The 26166-nt window shown below is 33.1% G+C and overlaps 3 protein-coding genes across 3 annotated transcripts; 2 read left to right on the forward strand and 1 right to left on the reverse strand.

The window, feature by feature from the left end:
* The first annotated feature begins 857 nt into the window (after positions 1–857).
* On the forward strand, positions 858–8039 carry LOC25488489 (uncharacterized). Its single transcript, XM_013603347.3, has 4 exons — positions 858–1009; positions 2920–4508; positions 4855–5003; positions 7406–8039. The coding sequence occupies exons 2-4, from the start codon at positions 3315–3317 to the stop codon at positions 7653–7655; spliced, it is 1593 nt and encodes a 530-aa protein (XP_013458801.1). The 5' UTR covers positions 858–1009; positions 2920–3314; the 3' UTR covers positions 7656–8039.
* A 737-nt stretch (positions 8040–8776) lies between these two features.
* LOC120579763 (putative disease resistance RPP13-like protein 1) lies at positions 8777–12037 on the reverse strand. Its single transcript, XM_039832478.1, has 4 exons — positions 11731–12037; positions 10388–11687; positions 9661–10196; positions 8777–9117 (listed from the first exon to the last, which is right to left on the reverse strand). Exons 1-4 carry the CDS (start codon positions 12035–12037, stop codon positions 8777–8779), a joined length of 2484 nt encoding a protein of 827 aa, XP_039688412.1.
* Positions 12038–19083: 7046 nt separating this feature from the next.
* On the forward strand, positions 19084–25466 carry LOC112420488 (uncharacterized). Its single transcript, XM_024780200.1, has 12 exons — positions 19084–19147; positions 19239–19442; positions 19597–19689; positions 19809–19895; positions 19996–20085; positions 20208–20345; positions 20465–20593; positions 20687–20734; positions 20859–21297; positions 21440–22365; positions 22550–23683; positions 23815–25466. The coding sequence occupies exons 1-12, from the start codon at positions 19084–19086 to the stop codon at positions 25464–25466; spliced, it is 5004 nt and encodes a 1667-aa protein (XP_024635968.1).
* The last annotated feature ends 700 nt before the right edge of the window (positions 25467–26166 follow it).

Raw genomic sequence — 26166 nt, forward strand, 5'->3', positions numbered from 1 at the left:
AGAAATTGTAGTTATTTTCAATTATTTGTTTGTTTGTATGATGATTATTTGTGATTTGATTTTCTATGTTCAGAATTAGGATTTAATTAAAAATTATGTGTTAATGTATTTGTTAAGTAGAGATTAAAACAGTCCCTGAGAAAACGAATTATTTTATTACTCGATTCAAATTACTGCATTTGCTAATTATCTATCACTATTCACTTTTTAATGATAACTTTGTTCATTCAAAAACAAAAATTGCCTCAAGAGCATAGTTTGTAATTGTTGTCATTATTTGATTTGTATAGTTATATAATAAAGGGTTAATTAAGATTTTGGTCCCTATAAATATCTGCAGTTTTGTTTTTAATCCCTATAAAAATAAATCACACTTTTTAGTCCCTACCAAATTTTCCGTTAGTGTTTTTAGTTATTGTTAAATTAAAATTTGTTTAATTATGTAGGAACTAAAAAATGTGATTTGTTTTTATAAGGACTAGAAACAAAACTGAATATATTTATAGGAACTACTTCCTCCGTCCCTTAATAAGTGACACAGTTGACCAAATTACGCATACCAATGCGTAATTTTGAGTTTAAATATCTTGAATAATATATTGGAAAAAATTATGAAAATTTGATATTTTGAAAATACTCATCGAGACGAATCTAACGACATCTTATATGATATTATTTATCTTTGTATATTAGTAGAAAAATATGATCAAAGTAAGTTAGGTCAAAATTGCACATTTTCAAACAGATCATTTATTGCGGGACGGAGGGAGTAAAAATTTAATTATGATCATCTAGCATTTGTAGTTCTCTAAAATGATCACTTTGTAAGTTAACTGTTAGTTCGTTTTGACTAAATCAAAGTTTTATAGCCTATATATTTGAAAAAAAGCCCAATTATTTTATCCCATAAATCTAAGGTAAAATAGGTAAAACTACAGAACTAAACAAACACAGTGAAGTAAAACTACGAACCCTTCTTCGTTTCCGAACTTCTTCACTCTTCAAACGTGTAAGTTTTCTATAACACTCATTTTAGCTCAATGTACTGTTTGATTTTGAATTTGATTTTATTGAACTAAATGTTAGGGTTCATTGATTTGTGTGAATTTTTTAGGTCCGCTTTAAGTTGAACTATATTATTGAAAAATGATCTTAGAGTTAAGTTCATTGCGTTGAATTTAATGTTAGTTTTTCTTTTCATAAAAATGTAATTTTTTGTTGTGGGGTATATTTATTTGTGTGATTTATGAAGATTATTTTAAGATTGAACTATGCCATAGAAGATGTTGTGTATTGGAAGTTGAATTGGTGCTTGTACGTTTCTGATATTTTAGGAAAAATCATCATTGTATGACAAATGTTAGCTGGTAAAACCCTTAGTTTTGTTTGTTTCTAGCTTATTTGCAGCTTACAACACAAGCGCTTATCATGAGCTTATGTATAAGCTTGCATAAGTTATTTTTCTAGCAACAACAACAACCAAGCCAAACCCGACAAGCTATTTTTCGAGCAAAAGATAAAATAACATTATATTATTTTTATATATGTTATACTTTGTTTTTATAAGCTATATTGGAGAACTTATGAAAATAAGTTGAAAAAAGCTTATGGAAAATGTTATTAGCTGTTTTCATAAGTTTTCCCAAACAGCCACGCAAAACTTCTGCACTAGATAAGCTCAAATAAAGCAATCCAAACAGACCCTAGATCAAATTCATAGGATCCCACCAAGTAGAGTGGGACTTGATGATTTGTTGGATCTAAGGTGAATTTTAGATGATAAGCAGTAAGTACAAGTAATCGAGAATGCATTGTTAAAATTCTCTATTTATTCTTAGGAGCTTCTCTATATATGCTTTTGAAAGAATAAGAAAAAAACTATTATCAGTGAAAAGTTGTGGTTGCTGTTATGTGATTGTGTTTGGTTATGTAGGTGCAAAAATGGATTTTGATTGAAATGATTTCGTATAATTGATTTTAGTTAAAGGTGAGTTTAAGATAATTTCTTTTTTATGTTTTGGTCATGTTCCCTAGCCCCTGCTATAGCGGGAAGGTGTAATGACACTAAAATGACAGCAGAATTGCGATATTGTTTTATTGAACCATCAGCAATGATGAATGATCAACTCCCAATGTATTAATTAGGAGGAATAGAAACCAACTACAACGTAGAGAGTGTAGGGGAAGGAGATAAGGTTCTAGGTATAAGAATGAGCAGGGGATAGAAGATTCCAGATTCAGAGGAGGAGGTTTACCTCACACATATTCCACACACTTCTTCCGTGCACACATTTGGCTATATAGTCTCAAACTCGTTCGTTGACGTGCACCTCTCCTTACTGCCATTGTGTGTATTGTAAAATAGTTTTATTGTATATGTAAAATGAAAATAAATGTTGTGTCTAGAACAGTACCAACTTGTTGATTTGGGTTTTTTAACTGATATCATAACAGAGGACTTTACATTGTATTTTCTCTTAGCAATACCTTTGTGTCCACTTTATATTGTATTTATTTTCTCTTAACTGAAGTTTTAGAGGTTTCTTTATAATCACTTTGTTTCCATATTTGTCATGCATCAGCTATATTTATCCAGAAAAAAAATGTGTTTTGAAGAATCATAGTGTAACTGCAGTTGCCATTATGCATAAATAGATTGATATAAGTCTATTTATTTATTCTGTTGACCGGGCGGCATCTAAAAAAAAAAAAAATTGGGAAAAAAATAAATAAATTGAGCCTTGAGACTGAGCTATCATAAGTCATAACTTATTCAGCTGACCTTGTAAATATTCGGAATTCTATTAACTTATGCTTTGTTGCATGTTTGTAGTCATTTTTTATATTCCAATTCAATGTAGAATACTAGTCATTGACCTCATGTTTTATATTACATTTTTGATAATTCTGTATTGGCAGGAGTAAAATTGGTGGTAATCAGAGCCGACAAGGATAGAAAGATCAAATTCTTTTGCGTTCAGTCTAATGCTGCTAAGCCCTATTCCCTTCAATCTCATCATCTTTAAACAAATCTCAGTGTAAGATAACCCAATAACAAGATGAATCAATTTTTATCGAGTCTAATTGAGTTGCACGCAACTTATTTCCAACTTACTTAGACCAGAAAATGTCATTTGATTGTTCTTCACTTTTCCCCTTTCACAAGTAAGCATTTTTTTCAATTTCCTTCTTCACGAATCACACTATTCATCTTCCTTTCATGCTTTAATCCAAAGCATACCCACAAATTTCCATTCATCAAAACCACAAAATTTCAATCTTTTCATCAATTTAGTTTTTGGGTTCTTTCAATCATGGCTTGGTATAGAAGAGGAAAGGTTGTTGTTGATGGTTTTCATACCTTGACTTCTAGGGTTTTATCTCAAAATCCAAATTTTCAACCTAGTAACAGAATTTTGCAATCTGGGTATTTTAATCTGGGTAACAAAAGTGCTAGCTTTAATGGGTTTTCTTCAATTTTTCAACCCAGTAACAGAATTTTGCAATCTGGTTTGTATTTGGGTTCCAAAGATGCTAGCTTTAATGTGTTTTCTTCATTTTCTTCAATTTCTAAGAGATTAGGAAAAATGGGTTGTGAAAATAATAAGAATATTAGGGTTGGTTCTCAAGGTTGTAACTTTAATGGGTTTTCTTCGTTTACTTCGATTTGTAAGATATTAGATAAAAGGGGTTTTGAGATTAATAAGAATATTGGGTTGGGTTGTAAAGGTGTTGGCTTTAATGGCTTTTCGTCGTTTTCGAAGAATTTCAAGAGATTAGACCAAAGGGGTTTTGAAGTTAATACGAATTTTAGAAGATTATACTATGTGGATCCTCAAAATGTGCGGCATTTTAAGCCAAGAGGGCCAAAGAATTGGTTTCAGAATCCTAGGCATGTTATGATTGGTATAGTGGTTGGTTCTGGTGTTTTTATAACTGTGTATTTTGGGAATATGGAAACTGTTCCTTATACAAAGCGAACGCATTTGATTTTGATGCCGAAAGAGATGGAGAAGAAGATTGGGGAGAGAGAGTTTGAGAAGATGAAGGCAGGTTTTAAGGGGAAGTTGTTGCCTGCAATGCACCCTGAAAGTGTAAGAGTGAGGATGATTGCAAATGATATTGTTGAAGCTTTGAAGAGAGGGTTGAGTAAGGAGAATGTGTGGAGTGATATAGATTATGCTTCAGAAAATACTGTGTTTGGTGAAGAAAAGGGGAAGGAGACAATTAGTGCATTGACTGAAAATGGAGGGAATGTTGAAGGGAATTGGCATCGGGAAGATGAGATTCTTGATGATAAATGGGTTCAGAAGAGTAGAAAAAAGGGTCAGGAGCGAGGGTCGCAACCTAATACGTCACATTTGGATGGGTTGAATTGGGAGATTTTGGTGGTGAATGATCCTATGGTTAATGCCTTTTGCTTACCTGGTGGGAAGATAGTTGTGTTTACGGGTTTGCTCGAACATTTTAGAAGTGATGCAGAGATAGCAACTATTATTGGACATGAGGTATTTGTTTGATTCGTTTAACTTATTAGGCTTGTTTGGATTAACTTATTTGAACTTATATACCTTCTAAGCACTTCTGAGACTGTTAAAGAGATATTATGGAACACAATATATGACATGTCTGAAAGTTTTTTTCTATTTATGATAAATGTTTAAAGCTTATATGCAAACAAATTGACTTTATTTTATCTTTTGTTATAGAAATAGCTTATACTTAAGCGCTTATATGATATAGGCTTATGCTAAAAGCGCTTACTTAAGCTATTTATGCAAACAAGGCAATTGTTTTTGCAATTTAACATGTTTAGGAGACATAAAGTCTAACACTTTGCTGCTTGGTAATTAGGTTGGACATGCTGTGGCCAGACACAGTGCTGAGGGGATGACAAAGAATATGTGGGTTTTAATTCTAAACTTCATACTTTATCAATTCGTCACACCTGATATTGTCAACACTATGTCATCACTTCTCTTACGGCTTCCTTTCTCCAGAAGGTAATCATTCCTCCGTTGTCTCTCTTTATAACCAATTGAATTTTTGTATTGTTCTTTAATAATAGTAGACTCATTTCATCGATACATAGGTAATGTTTGTTAGACAGGTTAGAATAGGAGTACACATCAAATATTTAGACAAGTGAAAAACATGATATTTGGGAAATGATTTATAAAATTTACTTGAATTAGTGGAACTAGAGGTAGAATAGATTGTTCTGTTTTGTTTTGTTCGTATGCAAAATGCTACCGTATACGTTTAGTCATGTAGCAATGTTATTTTTGGCCTTCACAATGAATTCTTTTGTTTAGTGTTGTTTGCTCTCTCATTCTGTTCAGTGTTGGTAATCAATTACTGTTCATTTTGTTCAACTTTATTATGCAATATGAAATTGGAATTTTTATGTTAGTTGGTGTTTTATTATGTATGTATCATTTGCAGTTTTTTTAAAGTCATTTTTTTGTATCCAGACTCTTACAAGTTTACGAGTCAATTCTGTGTAGACTCTCGAGTCTGAAAACATTGATCTTGTGTGCTTATATTTATGTTATGTGTGAAATTTAATTCGAGCATTATGTCACGTTACTATAATATGAATAGTTTGAGTTTCTCTTATTTTACAAGAGAGGAAGATAAGAAAAACAGAAACAAATTTATGGCTGGACTCTGATAAGAGTCCCACAGTGGATAAGATATGACATGATAAAACGTTTATAAGTGGGAGGCATCCCTCACCTAACAAGCCGGTTCTGTAGGGTTAAGTTAGCTCCAACTAACTTTTAAGATGGTATTAGAGCCTTTCCAACATCTGTTCGAGCCACTCAAATCACCCTCTAGATGTCAATACTAAATACTAAACAGAAACCCAAACTAGACGGCTTTAGCAAATGAGAGTGATAAATAGATATTATAAGAGCAGATAGTTGCTACTTTGTACACAGCTAATGTGATGATGTTAGTCTAAATCAAGATTTTGTTTAGAAACGAAAAGGAGAGTCAAAATCGTAAATTGTTGTGGGATCGTAACACAGATTTTGGTAAAATCCAAATAGCAACTTCAACAACCAAGCTTTTATTACTGAAATAAGTATTGTCGCTCTTTGCCTGCTAGCTCACTGACCTTTATGATCTCCCTGCTAGCCCACGTGGGATACTAGATGAACCTTCGAAATAGGAAGTAACTTTAATTTGTAGTTGACATTTCCATACCTGCGAGTTTTTTTTGTAAATTATACGAAGTGTTGCCAAATATCGGCGATGTCAATATTTTTTCTTTCTGCCATGGTTTGTCATCCTTAATCCATTACACTGACTCTACAAGCAACAACTAAAATGTACTTTCTGCCCATATGTACATTTTTTTTGTTGGTCACGAAACGTTTCTTCCTTAGTACTTGACAGAAATTTATACTACCTGTTTCCAATCCTTCATTTATACATGAATGCCATAAAAAAAAATAAAAATACAATGACCACCTCTAAATATGAATTGGAATTTTGATTTATCTTATATTGGAAAGTTGTAGAAGCATTCATTAGCCCAAATGGTATAACCTAGCACGTGTAATGCCCTCTCCTTAAAAACTTATCATTGTTATTGATCCCTTTGAGTTACACTGCTTTACCTGATGTGTAAATTCTGCAGTAATCTTTCTACTATCTATAATTGCTTACTCACAAATTACATCCATATTTGCATTAATTCCATGCTTAGTAGAAGGCATCATGATAAAACATTGTAGATAAAGAACAAAGTTCTGGTACTATTTGTTAGAAAGAAAACATGTAATTCAATGAAGTGAATCACAGTTAGTAATAATAACTAAACAAAATATACGTGTATGAGATAGACCAAAGTAATTTATTTGCATAGGAATGCTTAAATGTTCTTGGAGTTATTATGCCTACTCGCTATGATATTATAGAATAAGAAACATATTGTATGTTACCGTGTACTAGTTTCAATTGTATTCGAGTCAATTTTAAATTTGTACATTTTATGACTATAATGAGTCTGATTTCGGAGCTTGTGAGAAATATACACGTTATATAAAGTTTCTCATTTACATTTGTTTCTTGTTGGACTGTGGATTAGTCCTAAGATTTCATTTTAATCTTCTTTTCAATTTTCTTGTTGTGCTTCCTTTTAACTTTGTGGATGCATCACCATCAAATTTTCACATTCCATTTTGACTATCTAACAACTATGTCCTGACATGACTACTTTTAAGCATGATGATTTTAAATATACATAATTATTTATCATCATTCACCCGAGTATAAACAAAACTAATGTAATTTTAACTATACACAAATGTGGTGAATGATGGTAGTATATTTTGTTTCTATTTTTTATTACAAATTTTTGTGAATTAACCCAATTTTTTCCACAATTTTTCAGGATGGAAATTGAAGCTGATTACATTGGTCTTCTATTAGTGGCATCTGCCGGTTATGACCCACGTGTGGCACCTAAAGTCTACGAGAAGTTGGGAAAAATATCCGGTGATTCTAAGCTTTTAGATTATTTTGCCACTCATCCATCTGGAAGAAAACGAGCAGAATTACTGGCTCAAGCTCAGGTGATGGATGAAGCTCTTACTATATATAAGAATGTAAGAGAAGGACATGGTGTTGAAGGATTTCTTTAGGACTGCCATTACTGTTTTGTGAGAGTATTTTGAAAAAGTTAAGGTCACAATGAGCATGTAAAAAGAATCACATTCCTCCTACATTGTGTTGGATACTGCATGTTTCCAAATTAACTGGATCTGTTGCCTGAGATTCAGAGTATGGTAGCCACTCTTGAAATCTGTTACTCTCAGCATAATCATCAAGTGCAGAAGAAGCAATGGATCAGGTGGAATTCTGCAAGTGAATACATTGCATGGATTAGCTGAAGCTGACAGATAATTTGGTTTGTGTGTACAGATTGAATTTAATTACTATGCACTGAGTCACTAGCAATCTAAAAATAAGTTACAATGACATTTATTATATCTCATCATTTATATGCAAGTAATTTTTAAGAGTGATATTATAACCTTACACTATAGTTAAATGCAATTAAACATCTACATAAAACTTTTTAAAAATATCAATATTCAATTATTAAAATCATAAAATAGGCTGCTACCATGCATACAAAACATAAAAATTCCGATACCGTGTATGCTACTTTCTTTTCAAATTTGATTAGATGTGAAGAAGGATCAATTGTAACATGAGCCAGAGACGACATGAATGAACAAACACGGCCGTGTTGGTTACTGAGTTTGGTCAGCTAGCTTATTGAGCTTAACTTTCTTGATTTAACTCTCAAAATCTTATTAAATAAAATAGAACACAGATTACTAAGCAATAACAGATTAACCAACAAAATACCTTAGTGGTTGGGGACTTATATCCTTCACAAAATAATTTTAATAGCTCCTTCCTGAATAATTATCGCTTGTAGTTGAAATTGATAACTACAGCAATAAAAAAAGTACACACAAAAGATAGTAGTATTTTTGTGACTTACCTATATACTTATGTGATTATTTTGTAGTTGATAAGTATACAGGGAATGTGAGCTATCTTATGCCACTCTTTCCCGTGCTTTGTTCGCAAAGTTGCTTCCAGCAATGGACAGTCAGATATACTCAGTAAGTTAAGAGAGGAAGGCAACTCTTCTTCTGGCAATGACTTGAGCTTAGGTGCATCTGAAATCTCAAGGTTTTGGAGAGAGGTGAGATGGTCGAGCCACTTCCCATCAAAGGACTCTATATAATCAAGTTGATAGATGTGTAAGGACATGAGAGAAGAAGGTAGCAATGACCCTTCCATTCTCATCAACAATGTCACAACCTCCAATTTCCAACACATAAAGATTATTGATATTTTCCAAATTCCACCTTGTATTCCATACAATTCCCGCAACAGAAAGTTTCCTTAAATTGACAGGTAATCCCTCTGAGGCAAAATGTTGCAGATTTGGAAGGTTAAGAACTCTCAATTCTTGAAGGCCAGCAAGGGTGTTGATTGGTTCTGGTAATGAATGAAGCTTGTCACACCCATACACGAGGAAACAACTGAGGTTAGGAGTGGACAATCCACCCGGGGAAAATGAATCTAGTTCATCACAACACCGTATTTCGATACTTTGAATAAATGATAGACTCTGTGATGCATCTTTTGCTACGAAAATTGATTTGAGATTTTCACAACCCTTAATATATAGACTTTGGAGCACAGGAAAAGAGCCTAATGTAAAGGATGTCATTGAGTTACAGCTGAATTCAATTGACAATTGCTCAAGTGATGTGTAATTGTGCCAGGAATTATGGGGGAGGAATTCCAGATTTTCACAATAATGGAGTGATAGAGATTGTAAGGTTTTTGGTAGACCGTCTCTTGGGAAGGACATCAGAGAGGGAATCCGGTCTAATGTTAACTTTCGCAGAGAATTGAAAGAAAACATCAATTGGCCGAATACATTTGATGGTCTCAAAATAATGTTACTATTACCGTTTGAATGGCTTGCCTGCAATAGTAGATCACACTCTCTTAAATGAAGTTCGGTCAAGGATGGAAGTATTCTTGGTATGTTTCCTTTGAGTTTTGGACATCTTTCCAGTAATAGGCATTTTAGACTAGGAAACTGTATAGTTGTACCTCCAATCAAGTTCCATTCCTCCCATTCTGGCATATCCTTAAATTCTAGCCTCTCTAAGGAAGGAAATGGTTGAAATGAAGGAGAATCACTTCCAATGAATTCAGCACCAACAATCCTTATAGATGCCATCGAATAAATGAAGAGTTCTTTAAGGCATTGTAATTTTCCAAGGGGAGGAAGACATGAGCAAAGATTGCAACCACCTATGATCATAGACACCATGTTTCCAAAGGAATAATCACCCAACCATTTTGGAAAGTTGGTTCCACCATAGCCATGAATACCGAGATTCTTCAAATTTGTCGAGGGTCGCAACTGTTCAAGTACAAAACTTTGAATTTGTGGTTCCATTGGAATAGTAGTAACTTGTTGATTCCATTGTAGTGCCAACCAATCAATTTGATTTTTCATCATCAAATTTGCTCGAAAAGCATTAGAGGGCTCAATAACATTTTGAAGATTTGAGATGCAAAGATTTCCATGTAGATCAGGAAATTTTCCCAGCTCTGCAATCTTCAATCCATCTTGTTGTTTGCTGACAACAAAGTTTGAAGATTTGTTAGTTTTGCAATTTGTGCAGGCATCTCCGTTAGTGTCGTGCCTCTGATGTCAAGGTGGCGTAGATTCACCAATTTTCTCATGTCCTTAGGCAATTCAGTGAGATTCCCACAGTGGAACAACAACAAGGTTTGCAGATTTTAAAGCTTGCATGTTGCAGAAGGCAACCTTTCAATCCCAGTGTAAGAGAGATTCAAGTATCGCAGGTATATCAAATTCCCAATAGATTCGGGCAACTCAGTGATGTTCCAGTAGCCTGGCAGAGATAAAACACGTAACTGTTTCATTCTTGGCAAAAAGTCGTGCACTACCTTGTCTGATAAGGAACAATAAGACTGTGTTCCCGGTGATACTTGTAGCGGTAAGGCCAGGAAGGTACGTAAATCTTTTAGTCCATACAATTTATCAAATTTATTGTATGAGTCATATTTCCCTCTATTAAATGACAAATGGCGTACTCTTTCATGTAGCTCCCCTTCGTCCAACATCATACAATATGGATATGAAACCATTGTAGCTAAATCATTAATGAGGTCGTGCATTTCAAAGCTTGCTTTCCCATCATCAACAAGTTGCCGATGTATTAGTGACCTTGACACTAGTTCATCAAAGTATTCCTCTCCAACTTTTTCCCAGCTTTTATGACTTCTGGACTGATGTACTAAGCCTTCTGCAATCCACAACTCGACCACTGTCTTTTTTTTCAACCTGGAGTTCTTTGGAAATATTGAACAATAAGCAAAACATCGTTTTAAGGGAGCTGGAAGATAATGATAGCTCAATAACAGAGCTGGTTGCACCTCAACATTTTCCAAATTCCAAACATTACTTTTCAAAACATTATTCCAGTCATCCTCTGATGATTTAGTGCGAAGAAGACCCCCAAGTGCTACTGCAGCTAATGGTAATCCATCACATTTCGTAGAGATTTCTTTGCCAATCAATTCTAGGTTGGACCGTTGTCGGAAATTACATGCTCCAAATGCATGTTTGGCAAGTAAAGACCAACACTCGTCACTTCCTATAGGTGTCAAATAGTGGATTGGAAGAAAGGTTTGCACGGCTAGTGCAACTCTCTCATCTCGTGTTGTGACGATGAGTTTACTTCCTATTTTCCCGGCATTAAAGATGTCCTTTAGATTGTTCCAATCAATATAGTGTCGATCCCATATGTCATCCAATACAAGTAAAAATTTCTTATGCCTTATAATTCGCTGCAATCGCACTTGTAGAGTATTCAAATCATTTGTATCAGTTCTTTTTGAGGGGGAAAATTCAGCATGGGGTGTATTATGGTTGTTTGTATCAATTGTTTCTGAAGTAAATGATTCGACAAGGGTTTTCGTGACTTGGACAATATCAAAATCTTTTGAGATATATGCCCACCCTTTCAAATCAAAATTCTCTTTCACTTCTGAATCATTGTAAAGTAATTTTGCAAGGGTTGTTTTACCAATCCCTCCCATGCCTACAAGAAAACATGTTTTTCACCTTAGCACTTGCTGTTTTACCTTGATATTCATCTTTCACTTTGCATCTTAATGCTTCTGTGTTGATTTTATCAAACAAATCATCAGCTTGAAAGATAACATCTCTCAAGTTTTCCAACCATTGTTTGACAGCATGATTTCTGATCTGTTTCTCCTCAGCATCATTTAGTATTGATTGAAGACTCAACAGTGTTGTTTTTAGCTTTTCCAAGAGTGAAACATCAAGTTTTTTGCATCTAAAGAAGTTCATGAACTCATGAGAAATCATCTTTTCAAGCAACACCTCTACAAAAGCTGATAGGAATGCTTCAGCAACAATAGTTGCCATGAAGTTCTTTGCTTGAGAAGAGTAAGAACAGGTTTACAAGAAAAACAGTATAGAAGAAGTAAACTCTATCTTCTTTAAGTTTTTCTTTCTATGGCTATCATTTCATTTCAAAAGGAAATAGATGAGCATCACTTTTGCACAATCTACAGTAAGATGTTTGTTATAAAAGGGTAGCATTGGAAACTTATCAAATTACAAAAGTCAATGCATTCATACCTTTAGAAATTATAAAAAGAAAAGAAACTTTTTATTGGACTAAATATGTTCTTTCTGTCTATATAAATATTCAAGAGGAATGCTAGGGACATACTCCCTAACACACTCTTTTGACACACTCCAATAATAATAAGCCATGTCATCCATGTTTTTCTATTCTTTTACCTATTACCGGTTGCATAAAAAATTATGGATGACATGTCTCATTATTATTGGAGTGTGTCAAAGAGTGTGTCCCTAGCATTTCTCAATATTCAAACTTAACATTTTAATCCCGTTAAAAAAAAAATCTACTTTTAGTCCATCAAAAAAATTTCATCCACATTTTTGTGTTTGCTTTTTTCTTTTGAAAAAAATAAATGTTATTCATTCATTCAAATTCAAATTGATAGTACATCGATACAATGAAAATTCGCTAAAAACGAAAAGGATGAATCTGTGAACAAACTCACATCATCCATGTTAATAGCATAAAACGGCAAAGTACTAAAGCCTACACATATGACTATATTTAAGTCTCCGAAATACCTTTGTCTCCGGATCTGCAACGTTGATGACTCCAAAGTCATTGATTTGATCTGCACTGGATCGAAGCTGATCTGACAATCTGAACCGAACAAATACCCAAACAAAACAAGAAAGACAAACAACGTCGCACAAAGACGACGAACAAAACAATGCCGCACTAAGACAGCGAAATCACGAAAGCAAAAACGAAATAGATGTGAAAATCACTTATTTCAAAAAAAGGGAAATAGAAAAAAACATGTTAGAGGGGTGATTTTGGGTCAAAAATTGACTATGAATTACCCCTCTTTGGTGGATGAAGATGAAGAAACTAAGGTTTTGGTGACGGCTCAAAGAGAGAAGGGAAGTTTTGTGTTTGCTTTTAACGTGTTCAGCTTTTCGTGTTTGTATTTTGAGTCAAGTCTTTTTACTTTTTTATATTGTTCTTTTTTTGGTGGTGGCAGAGGTTTGAACCCCGGACCTTGCATATATTATGCATTGCCCATGCCAAGTGATCTAAGTTCACGAGGACTTCATATGTTGTTTTTTTTGGTACACTTTCTATGTTGTTCTTAATTGAATGTTTATATTATTATATTTGATTATAAATTTTTGGAAATATACCACAATCAAATAAAATTTTAAATTGTTCCCGATTGTAGTGAAATTATTCGTATTATAATGAGATTAAACTAATTTTTTTAATAATATTATATAAAATATAAAATTACAGATGGTTTATATGAAATGTGTATAATTATAAGATAAAAGATCAGTTCAAATCATATATTTTATTTATATACAGGTATAAATTACAATACCTTATGAAAATTGCTCTTCAGGCTTCAAAAATTGCTCTAAGGCACCCCAAAATAGTTACTCAGCATAAAAAGAGTAATCTATATACTCTATTAAAATTGATGCATATGAAATTCCCATTTTGTCCCTGGAATGGGCATTTAAGTAATTTTCTAATTGGTGGGTTTGGTTTGGTGCCACCTCACCTTTTTTATGCCAAATTTCCCATTTTGCCCTTCATCAATTTTTTAAATTATTTTCTAATTTTTAATAACTTTTAACTATTTTCCAATTTTTATGTTTTTAACTATTTTTCAATTTTTTCTTCCAAATTCAGTTGCTTCTACATTGCCGTTGTGGGAGATTAAGATATCGTTTGACCCGGCTTTTTTCTAAATTCTCTAAATTTTTAAGGATAAGTTAGGTCAAACACAATATCAATTATTTTAATTTCAATATTGTTTAATCATCACAACCTCACAGATATTTTTATTCACGTTGTCATTTAATGATATCAAATATTTTTATTTCCTTTCTTCAACCTCGCGAATATACACACACATTAATGTTTAGAGTAATATTTTATGTCCGTTTGTCTATTTTTTTGTTACGATAATGCATATAATTTTTTTTTTTGTGTTGTTTGGTTGGGTGCTACCTCACCGATTTTTTTTATTTTTTAGTTTTAACTATTTTCCAATTTTTTCTCCCAAATTCAGTGGCTTCTACATTACCGTTGTGGGAGATTAAGGTATCGCTTCACCCGACTTTTTTCCAACTTCTCTAAATTTTTAAGGAGAAATTGGGTCAAACACAATATTAATTATTTTAATTTCAATATTGTTTAATCATCACAACCTCACAAATATTTTTATTCACGCTGTCATTTAATGATACCAAATATTTTTATTTCCTTTCTTCAACCTCGCGAATATATACACATACATTAACGTTTAGAGTAATATTTTATGTCCGTCTGTCTGTTTTTTTGTTACGCTGATGCATATAATTTTTTTTAGTGTTGTTTGGTTAGGTGCTACCTCACCGATTTTTTTTAACTATTTTTCAATTTTTTTTTATTTTTAACTATTTTCCAATTTTTTTCTCCCAAATTCAGTTGTTTCTACACTGCCGTTGTGGGAAATTAAGATACCGTTTGACTCGTTTTTTTTTTCAACTTCCCTATATTTTTAAGGAGAAGTTAGGTCAAATACAATATCAATTAAGTACTTACTAAAAAATGTACCTTTTTTAATGCATAAAATTGAATGCAATGAACTTTGACCAAAAGTTGTTGAATGCTTCTTCAAAAAACTACTTCTCGACAATTTATTTCACAAGCATCTCTCTTCAATTCACGTTGGGAACCTTTTCTTTTATTTTTTAATATTATACTTCAATATATTTTTTTCTTCCATTTAATTTGAAGCGTTCAATTTAATTTTTTTTTAAGGAGGTTTCATTTAATTTTATTACCTTTTTTTCAAAGGAATTTTATTATCTTTTTATCACTTATAATTTCAATATCGTTTAATCATCACAACTTCACAAATATTTTTATTCACGCTATCATTTAATGATATCAAATATTTGTATTTTCTTTCTTCAACCTCGCAAATATCTACGCACATACACATTAGCGTTTAGAGTAATTCTTTATGTGTGTCTGTTTTTTTGTTACGCTAATGTGTATAATTTTTTTTAGCGTTGCATAATGCGTATGATTATTTTTATAAAATTTAAATTTTAATTAAAAGTAAAATTGTAGATGTCTTTTCTTCAAAAAAAGGTATAGATGCCTAAAAAGGTATATATATATTGCACCTTTATATCGTAACAAACTATGCATATCATTTTCATGTTCAAAAAAATTAAACATATCTGTTTCCATGACACCAACAATGTAACAAATATAATATCATATAATATAAATTCTTATCTTTTTGAAAGACACAAAAAATATGGTATTCTTATAACGAAATTTGTTATAGAGTATAATTGAAATAGAAAAAATCAAATATTTTGATATTATTTATATTATTATTCTAGACTCCTTAAATTGTTTCTCCTATTCAAATATTTAGCAAGTTATTTATATGATGATACTAATTTGTATTCATGTTACACAAAATAAACGTTATTGAGTAAATATCGTATTTGTAAAAAAAAAATCTTTTATTTTTTTAACATTTTTAGCCTTCATAAATTATTCTAAACATTTTATTTATTTATTATGTTAATTAATAATAAATTCAAAGTTTTGTCCTCATGAGTTTAGCTCAGTTGATAGGAACAATGCATAAATACATGCCAAGTCCGGAGTTCGAACCCCAGACACCATATAAAAAATAATAAATTCAAAGTTTGTACAATATTTTGCCTTTATTTTTACTTTGTTTTGAAGTAACTTTTAGACTGTAAAAAACCTTGACCAAACGGTATCTAAGTTCAGTCGGGAACACTGTTTCACTTTCTTCTTCATAAGAGGTCATTTTCTTCGTCCTCGTGAGCTTAGCTTAGTTGGTAGGACAATGCATAAAATATGCAAGGTCCGGAGTTCAAACCCCGGCCACCACAAAAAAAAAAAAAAAAAAAGGTCATTTTCTATCTTTTTTCATGGTTCTGAGACCATGCATGACTTGAGTTGACTGATTTTTATGGCTTAAGGGCTTCATTTTTCGACACCGTTTTAGTTTTTGCTTCATCATAGATGGTTTTCTTCCTTTTTTCATGATTATGCATTTTAAGGATTTTTTTTTCTTTTTTCCAATTGTTATTGGATTATGTACCAAAATTTGTTATGTTGCATGGCTGTAGAAAAATCGTCTTTTGTTATATGGAGTATAGTAGAGGTCATGATGACTCAATTTTAACTGATGGTAAGGTTTTGACACAATTGTTATTTTAGCTTCTGGTACAGGAGTTGAAAATAATTGATGCATTTCAATTATTTTAGTTTTTGTGAGTAATCCTAAAGCTGTAACAGTTTTCATATTTTATTTATTCTTTCGTATATCATTGAGCCGTGCAAAAAGTTGATTGGTGTAAATTTGTTTTGATCATATCATTGGGGTCCAGAAAGTTGATGATAGAAATTTGTACATTTAAGATCAGGTTAATTTGATGATACAAAAATTGATCACATAGAAATATGTTAGCTTCTTTCGATATCAGAATGAACAAAGGGAATAAAATTAAATGATGTATTATTGTATTTCTATATATGAATTTCAATGTCAAGGGATTATGACTACATTAAGTATCTCAAAAATGATTTAGACGTTTGGAAAATAGGATTTGGAGTACTGGATTCTTGAATTGTGACTGGTAGTAATGAGAATCAACATATGAAGCTCATTATTTGTGATGCAAAGGTTAGATAAGTTAGTTAAGATTTGTAGTAATTTCTTTTATGATTTATCAATGTTACTTATTAGTATACATTTTGATTTATTTATATTTTTTGGTTTCTTTCTCGAATTTAGGGTGATCGAGTTCATGTAATAACTCGATATAGAGATTTAGAGCATTCGGAATATAGTTGATGTAACATTATGGGTAAAATACTTTGTAGCTTTATCATTTACCATTTATTTACCTTGAATACTTTGCTTCTATTTTGTAGTCAATGACAACGCAAATAGATGTAACAATTGGTCAGGTTCGAGGCTGCTCATCAACCTACATCATCCGGTTGTTGAAAAGTTTAAGACTTAGTAAGTTTGCATTATGATTTCACAATACAGTGTTAGAGTAACTTATTATTTCACAATCTGATTTGATTGTTTATTGACCATGTTTCTTGAATTGTTGTCGTGAACTTAACACTTCTCAAGCTCAGATAGATTAAAAAGTAAAATTTAAAAAGTACTTCGTAGAACGATTTTTCCAATCTGTCTCAAGTTAGGCCAATTGATGAATCTATAAACTTAGTCAAGGTCTGTTTTTTTTTTTTTATACACAAACATGCTTTGAGTTTTTTTACGCACAAATTAAAAATGCATATTGCACTATTCTTTATTTCACGTGCATAATTTGTGTTAGGTACATACTCCATCACTATTTGGAAAAACAACTAAATTCAATCCTAACCAGTTTGGATGGTATTATGAGAGTTGCACCAAATGTTCGAAGACATCAATGTCAAATGGTGCTAGCTATAGATGCACATGCGGGAGTGATGCTTAATTTTCATTTGTTTCAAAAATGTTAATTGGTCAATGGGGTACATATAATGCACATGCATGCATTTCTCTAGACTTTATAGGAAGATAAATTAGAAGTCATGATACATTTTCTTTAGCTTAAAATCAGTTATGTTACCTTCATTTCATAAGTTATATATAACTATATTCGCATACATCTTATCCATGTTAATATGCATTAGATTAATATTACAGTTATTTCCCTGTTTAGCATTTCCCAAACTATGTGTCAAGAACAATTCTGAAAGGAAAGCGCAAAATAATCACTCTCATTGATGAACAAACATAGAAAAAGTATAAGTGTCACCTCTATGCAATTAGAATCCATTGATTATAGGTATTTAATATGCTTCTTTTTTTTTGTTTGCTTGATCACTATAGCCAAATATGATTTCATTTTTGACGATGCTGTTTATTTGTTTATAGTGTTTCTTCAATAATTTTTGTGAATTTTGCGGTTTTCAAACTCAGAGTCATAACTTCAAGCCTGATAAAAAAATTATAGAGAAACTCAATGAAGTCCAATATTTTTTTTGGCCTAAATTGTAACAAAAATAAGTTTAAACAAATTGTTAATTCTTTAATAAATTTATTTCTATACCCTTTACTCTTTTTAATTCTTTTATCAATCATCACAAATATTAATGTGTATTAAAGACTTGATAAAGCTTTCATAAATATTTTGATAAAGATTTATAATGTTTGTGCAATATTCATTAATTTGCTCTTTTTTTTTTATTTTTTTATTTTATAAAATACATTATGAAACCCGTGCAACGCACGGGTTTGTAACTAGTGTCAATGAAAAACTGTATCATTGAATTTACAATCTTATTTCCAAATGAAACTCCTTATATTTTCATAACTATGTTGGTAGATACATGCATTCACAATGGAACCAAAGTATGACATATACATACATGCATAATTTTCTTATCAAAATATACATATGTTAATCTGTGCTAGCAATATAGTTAGATGTTATCCAACATAATTTTTTACTTAAGGGTCATTATTACATTACTGCTTTGGAAATATGATGATAATTATTACTTTTACAACTAACAAATTATATCTACACTTCATGATGATAAAAAATCTTTAGGACCAGGGTCATTAATGGACACGGTGCTCCATGCATATATGACGTTTTCAATGTGGCTCCAACCACTATAGCAGCAAACAAGTATGGATTATGGATTTATTTATATACAAATCACATGTCTTACATTGAACTCAACTCACATATATCTTCTCATCTTATATAACAGATTGGTAAACACTGTGAATGCAAAGTTTATACCAAAGCAACAAAACAATATGCTCCCTACAAAGCGACGTAAGACTAATGAAGGGCGGTGTCCACTTTCTGACATCACAAATGGTACAAAACTCTCTCAATGTTCATGAATTAGGCTAAAAACAAAATCAACTTTATTTGTTAAATACTTCATGCTTATTTCGTTTATATGCAGTTGAGGAATCATCACGACGAAAGCAGAGATCTTCCAATCCAACAACAGCCAAATTAGGACCGGTTGCACCTGGAAGATACTTATTCAAGCAGGTCGGCAACTCTCACATACACCAAGAATTCAATAATACTTCAGCTAATGAAATTCAGACATTGCAGAATCCAATCCATCCTCATACCTCCATTCGATCCAGTCTACTTGCTGGTATGTTGGATTCCTATGACATTATAAGCACTATATTATGCTATTATTATGTTGTTCTATTCCTATGATATTATAAGCACTACATCTTACAAATATGTTTACGAAATCTGAAACCTGTCGGTCTAACATATTTTTCATTCTTCGCCATATGCAGAAAACGGCTTTAAGGGCAAAAATATTAAGGCAGTTGTAACATCTGATAATTTGAACGATGGGATGTCGACACCAAACATTTGCAGTAATCATGGTACTACATCTTCCATTGTTTTCCTGCCTTTTGATTGTAATACATGTATGCATCATGTTTGTTTACCCCAGTATAAGAGGTTTAGAAGTCAATTTAATAAAAATGTATTTATTTGCAAGGTTCATATAAGATGCAACATGAATATATCGATACTGTAGGAATTTCATTAGAGGCACCGTGCAATGAGAATGATTCAAACAAATCAGGTATACATATCGCAACACAATGGTCATTCAAAAGTCTGTCATGTTATTTTTATAGGCGAATTTCTATTCTAAACAGTTAACCGAATATTTATATTGACAGCAGCTGACCACATATTCAATCCAATTTTGGAAGCAACTTCTGATCCAGGTGAATCAACACAAATGGAAGTAAATACTAATTATTCGGCAGGTATTAGATAGGATGCATTTGATTTTTTCATAGACGATATAGTCTTTGTGTTTTATTGACATTGTAGGTGTTGCGGTAAATATATAACTCAGTTCTATTTTAATGTGTACTACCATAAGCAGAATGCGTCACCTACTCAGTTGTAATTGGAAGAGGCATATCCAAGACTACATTAGAACAATCGTTAGGGGACGATAATTGCACCTCTGTTACATTTAATAAGGATGGCTTGGATGTTAATGATATGAATGTGGAGTCAGGTAGTTCATAGTTTAGATGCAAGCGGATCATGATATCGTCTTCTAAAGTCCATATAAGTTGATGTCTGTAAATATGAAACTTTTTTGAATTAATGTACACATAAAATATATGTTTACAGGTGAAGGATACATTAGTACACATGTGAATGAGAACACACATGCGCATGACGATCACACTCAAAGTGGTAACACACACATGGAGTGCAACGAGAATGGTGAAGATTTTGATGTTCCTGATAACGATATAGGTATGTAAATAATATATGTACATAATATTAAACTTATCATCCACATCATCACCATTATTGCGTGTTAACCTTGGTATAAAATTGATTTTACAGCTGATTACGAACCAGAAGAAGATGCATGTGAAGATGGTGACTTACCAGGTGCTTATAAGTTACACTACAGTCATATGTCAATAGAGAATTTTCCATATATTTAACTGTGGATATTTTTTTATGTTAATTATAGTGTACTTACTATTATTTCTTTTCATCACAATAAATGCAGAGTATTTAGAATGTGGTCAGCTGTTGTTCAAGTGTCCCTTTTGCAAGGCCTTGATGTGGTATGATGAAAGGGTGCGCAAATCAAGGAACACAACGAAACCTGAATTTACTATGTGCTGTATGCAAGGAAGAATAGAGATAGCACCTTTAAAAAAATTACCAAAGCCACTATACGATTTATATCATAAGAATGATCGAAAAAGCAAGTACTTCATGGAAAATATAAGATCATTCAACAGCATGTTTGCATTTACGTCAATGGGAGGGAATATTGATAAGACGAAGAATGATGGAAAGGCTCCACCTGTTTTTGTTTTGAATGGAGAAAATTACCATCAAATAGGAAGTCTACTTCCGAAGCCTGGTCACCAACCGAAGTTTGCACAACTATATATCTACGACACCGACAATGAGCTCAAAAATCGAATGGATGTTGTCAGGTATATTTTATTTGTGACACAAATTTCATGATTTTGAGTTATGCCTCAAACGTAGACATGAACCATCGCCATTTCTTTTGATTGAACCATATCCCTTGCATATTGATTCTATTATTGAGTTCAGTTTGGTGTTATTTTGTAGGATGGAAGATGACAAAAACTCAATGAAGCAGAAAATCGTTGAAGAAATAAGAGATGTCCTCGATAGTTCAAATTCATATGTGAAATCCTATAGATTGGTTAGAGAAACTCTGTTGAAAAACCAGGCCCCTTCCATTCAGCTACGAATTTTAGGCAAGAGAGGATATGATGGTAGAAGGTATAACTTGCCATCTGCATCTGAAGTTGCAGCTTTAGTCGTTGGTGATTACGATGCAGCTGACTTTGAGCGGGATGTAATTGTGGAAGAGCAATCAGGACTTTTAAAGCGTATATCTGTCTTTGAGCCTTCTTACTTACCATTGCAATATCCCTTAATATTTTCTAGAGGAGAAGATGGTTTCCATAGAGATATATTATTTTCAGATAAACATAAGACGACTCCAATTCAAAGGAAGTATGTTTCAATGAAAGAATGGTTTGCATATATGATCCAACAAAGAGGCATTAATGTTTCACACCTTTTGTTCTCCAGACGGTTGCTGCAACAGTTTTTGGTCGATGCGTTTAGCATGATTGAGTCATGGCGTTTGAAATGGTACAGAGACCACCAGAAAGAGGTCAGAGCTGATATGTACAAGGGGTTATATGAAGCTGTTCTTAGAGGGGAGACAAGTCCAGCAACTGCTGGGAAACGTATAGTGTTGCCATCAAAATTCGCCGGAGGAGCACGATATATGATACAGAATTACCAGGATGCTATGGCAATATGTGCATGGGTGGGGTATCCAGATTTGTTTATCACTTTTACATGCAATCACAAGTGGGCTGAGTTAGTAGACTTTCTGAAGAAGTACAACCTAAAACCTGAAGATAGACCTGATTTGGTGAGTCGTCTATTCAAGATAAAGTTAAATCATCTTATAAAGGAGATTAAGAAAGGAAAAAAATTTGGGAAAGTAAGAGCAGGTAATCTTCAATTAGTAATCTATATATCAAATTCTTTTTTATATGGTGTCTATCAAGACACATTTAAATTAGGCATTTAATTTACACATTGCACAAACTTCAACTTTTATTGCAGTTATTTATACCATTGAATTCCAAAAGTGAGGTCTCCCGCACGCTCATATATTGGTGTTTTTGCAACCAGAATTTTGTTGTACTCATCCTAAGAATATTGACAAGATTATATGCGCCGAAATTCCAGACAAAGACCGTGATCCTCAACTATACAAAATAGTGTCTTCTCTTATGATTCATGGTCCATGTGGAGATCAGAACACATCATCACCTTGCATGCTAAATGGAAAGTGCACTAAATACTTTCCAAAAAAATTTGTTGACAGCTCTGTTATTGATTCTGAAGGCTATCCAATGTATAGAAGAAGAGATAATAGTGTTTTCATAAAAAAGGGTCAATCATTTGTTGATAATAGATATGTTGTTCCATACAATCGACATCTTCTACTGAAATTCAATGCACATATTAATGTAGAATGGTGCAATCAGTCACGGTCAATCAAATATCTATTCAAATATGTCAACAAAGGTCACGATTGCGTCACTGCTACATTTTACAACGTGGCTGATGAAAATTATGACGAAATAAAAATGTATTATGATTGTCGGTATCTCTCATCATGTGAGGCTGTATGGAGAATATTTTCATTTGATATAAATTATAGAGAACCCTCTGTTGAGCGTCTGAATTTCCATCTGGAAGGAGAAGAACCGATCGTGTTTGAAGATCACGAAGATATTGAAGAGGTTATCAGGAAACCACATATTCGTGATACAAAGTTTATAGCATGGATGGATGCCAACAGGAAATATCCAGAAGCAAGAGAGCTAACTTACAACGAATTTCCATTAAAGTTTGTGTGGAAAGCATCTGAACATAAATGGACGCCGCGAAAACAAGGTCTCTCAATTGGCCGGATTCACTTTGTTCCTCCTGGGTCCGGGAAGAAGTTTTACCTCAGAACTCTGTTGAACTATGTTAAGGGTCCTATGTCCTTTGATGATATTAAAACAGTTAACAATCACAAGTATGCCTCATTCAAAGATGCTTGCTTCGCTTTGGGGTTGTTGGGTGATGACAAAGAGTTTATTGACTGCATAAACCAAGCCGGACAATGGGGAACCGCCGGTTATCTACGCAGGTTGTTTGTCGCTTTACTGGTATCAAATCAATTCTCTCGGCCGGATCATGTTTGGGACAAGACATGGCGTCAGCTAAGCGATGATGTTTTACAGCGTCAGAAACGTATACTACGTGTACAAGGTACTGATGGTTTCATTTATCCACTTTAAAGCACATTCACGTTAAGATCAATTAGATGTAGGTTTTTAATGTAAAAAATTCAGCAACTAAGAATATAATATCATGTTTTTAACGCGCAAATTTGGTGTTAGATGACAATCAATTGAGAAGTTATGTCCTTGCAGAAATAGAAAGATTGGTGCAAATGCATGGTAAGAAAATGAAGGATGATTATCCCATGATGCCTAGACCTGATGTTTCATTGATCCATCATGCACGAAATATGCTTTTATACGATGAGCTGAGTTACAACAGAGGGAACCTTGAAATTGAGCATGGTAGATTGATGTCGACGATGACTGCGGAACAAAAGAAAGTATATGACACAATCATTAACAGAGTCAATGCCAAACGTCCTGGTTTTTTCTTTGTTTATGGTTACGGCGGAACAGGTAAGACTTTCATATGGAGAGCTTTAGCATCTGCATTGCGTTCAAAGGGGGACATAGTATTGACCGTTGCATCCAGCGGTATTGCAGCATTGCTCATACCGGGGGGAAGAACAGCACACTCCAGGTTTGGTCTTCCTCTATCCATTGATGAACTTTCTACATGCCGCATAGATCCCAAAAGTCATTTGGCAAAGCTTATCATTGAAACAAAACTTATTATTTGGGACGAAGCACCTATGATGCATAAACATTGCTTCGAGGCTCTTGATCGTTCTATGAGGGATATTCTTAGACACCAAAATGGTGGTAGGTTGGATATTCCTTTTGGTGGAAAGGTTGTTGTTCTTGGCGGGGATTTTCGACAAGTTCTTCCTGTTATACCGAAAGCAAACAGACAAGAAGTATGCAATGCAACCATTAATTCTTCCCAACTATGGCATTCCTGTGAGGTTTTGACACTTACTACTAATATGAGGCTTTTGCATGGAAGCTCACCTCATGATATATGTGAAAGAAAAGAATTCAGTGAATGGGTGTTGGGGATTGGTGATGGGAGCATTGGGGAAGAAAATGATGAATATATAAACATGCAAATTCCACACGACTTGCTTATTCATAGTTCCAGAGATCATATTGCATCAATTGTTGACTGCATATATCCGTCATTGTTGGATAACATGCATGAAAAGGATTTCTTCCAAGATAGAGCAATACTTACACCTAAAAATGTCTCCGTGGATGAAATTAATGATTATATGTTGGATCTCATACCTGGCGAAGAGAAAATTTATTTAAGTTGTGACTCTCCGCTCACAAAGCCATCTATGATGAATAGGCTGGACGACATTCATACACCAGAGTTCTTGAACACAATTAATGCTTCTGGACTTCCACGACACAAAATACGATTAAAAGTTGGAGTACCCGTGATGCTAATGAGGAATTTGGACCCAACTGCAGGCCTTTGCAATGGAACTAGATTGATTATTACAAAGATGGGAAGATATGTGCTTGAAGGAAAAGTTATAACTGGAAGCAATATTGGAGAAAAGGTCTTTATTCCTAGACTTTCGTTGGAACCGTCTGATACAAGAATTCCTTTTAAATTTCAACGTCGTCAGTTCCCTATATCTATTTGTTTTGCAATGACCATCAACAAAAGTCAGGGGCAATCACTCAAACAGGTTGGCATTTACCTTCCACAACCAGTATTCTATCATGGTCAACTCTACGTAGCCATATCAAGGGTTACATCAAGGAAAGGGCTGAAAATTTTGCTGTTAGATGAAAACGGTTGCTGCATTGATAGTACCAATAATGTTGTTTTCAAGGAGATTTTTCGTAATGTTTAGTTGATTTCACTTTGTTTATTTATCTGTTCTGTTTCATTTCAGATTCACTGCATAATTTAGCATTAAAGTAATCATACTTTCTCATGTGTTTTCAATTATGTTTAGTTATGTGCACACCAACTGTTTTTTCCACCTTTCCTTGCTTTTCTGTTGATATCAGTTTCAATGGTTGATGTTAGCGTTGGTCTGTCATAATGGATGGTTAAACTAAAATACAGGGAGTTTGTTAGGTTATGTCATATGGTTAATCATTGGCTGATTTAAGCTTACAACAGGTCAAATAAATTCATTGAACTATAATTTTACACACTCACTTTGGAGTATAACTTTCCATATGTTATTTGCATCTATAATATCAATATATTGCATCTATAATGTATATGACCCGGGCGTCAGCACGGGTGAAAGGTCTAGTATAATATAACCTTCAACGACACAACAACGACAGTTAACTCCCATTTCTTGAAAAATTCGTATATCAGACAACTTTCTTCCACCTCACTATTTATTCACCAATTTTTTTCCTTTTCCATCCAAAAACCCATAAGATAAATTTTGTTTTGCAAAAGCTTTGTCTCAAATCATTGAAGAATGATTGTTAAAAGGTTTCTAAACTCATTTGTCATCAAGAAACAGGCAATGCATCATTTACATTGTTCAAATTTTCTGTCATATTTTTGCAACTCCTGACATGAACTTG

This window comes from Medicago truncatula, chromosome 3 (assembly GCF_003473485.1).
Source record: "Medicago truncatula cultivar Jemalong A17 chromosome 3, MtrunA17r5.0-ANR, whole genome shotgun sequence".
Taxonomy (NCBI): Eukaryota; Viridiplantae; Streptophyta; class Magnoliopsida; order Fabales; family Fabaceae; genus Medicago; species Medicago truncatula.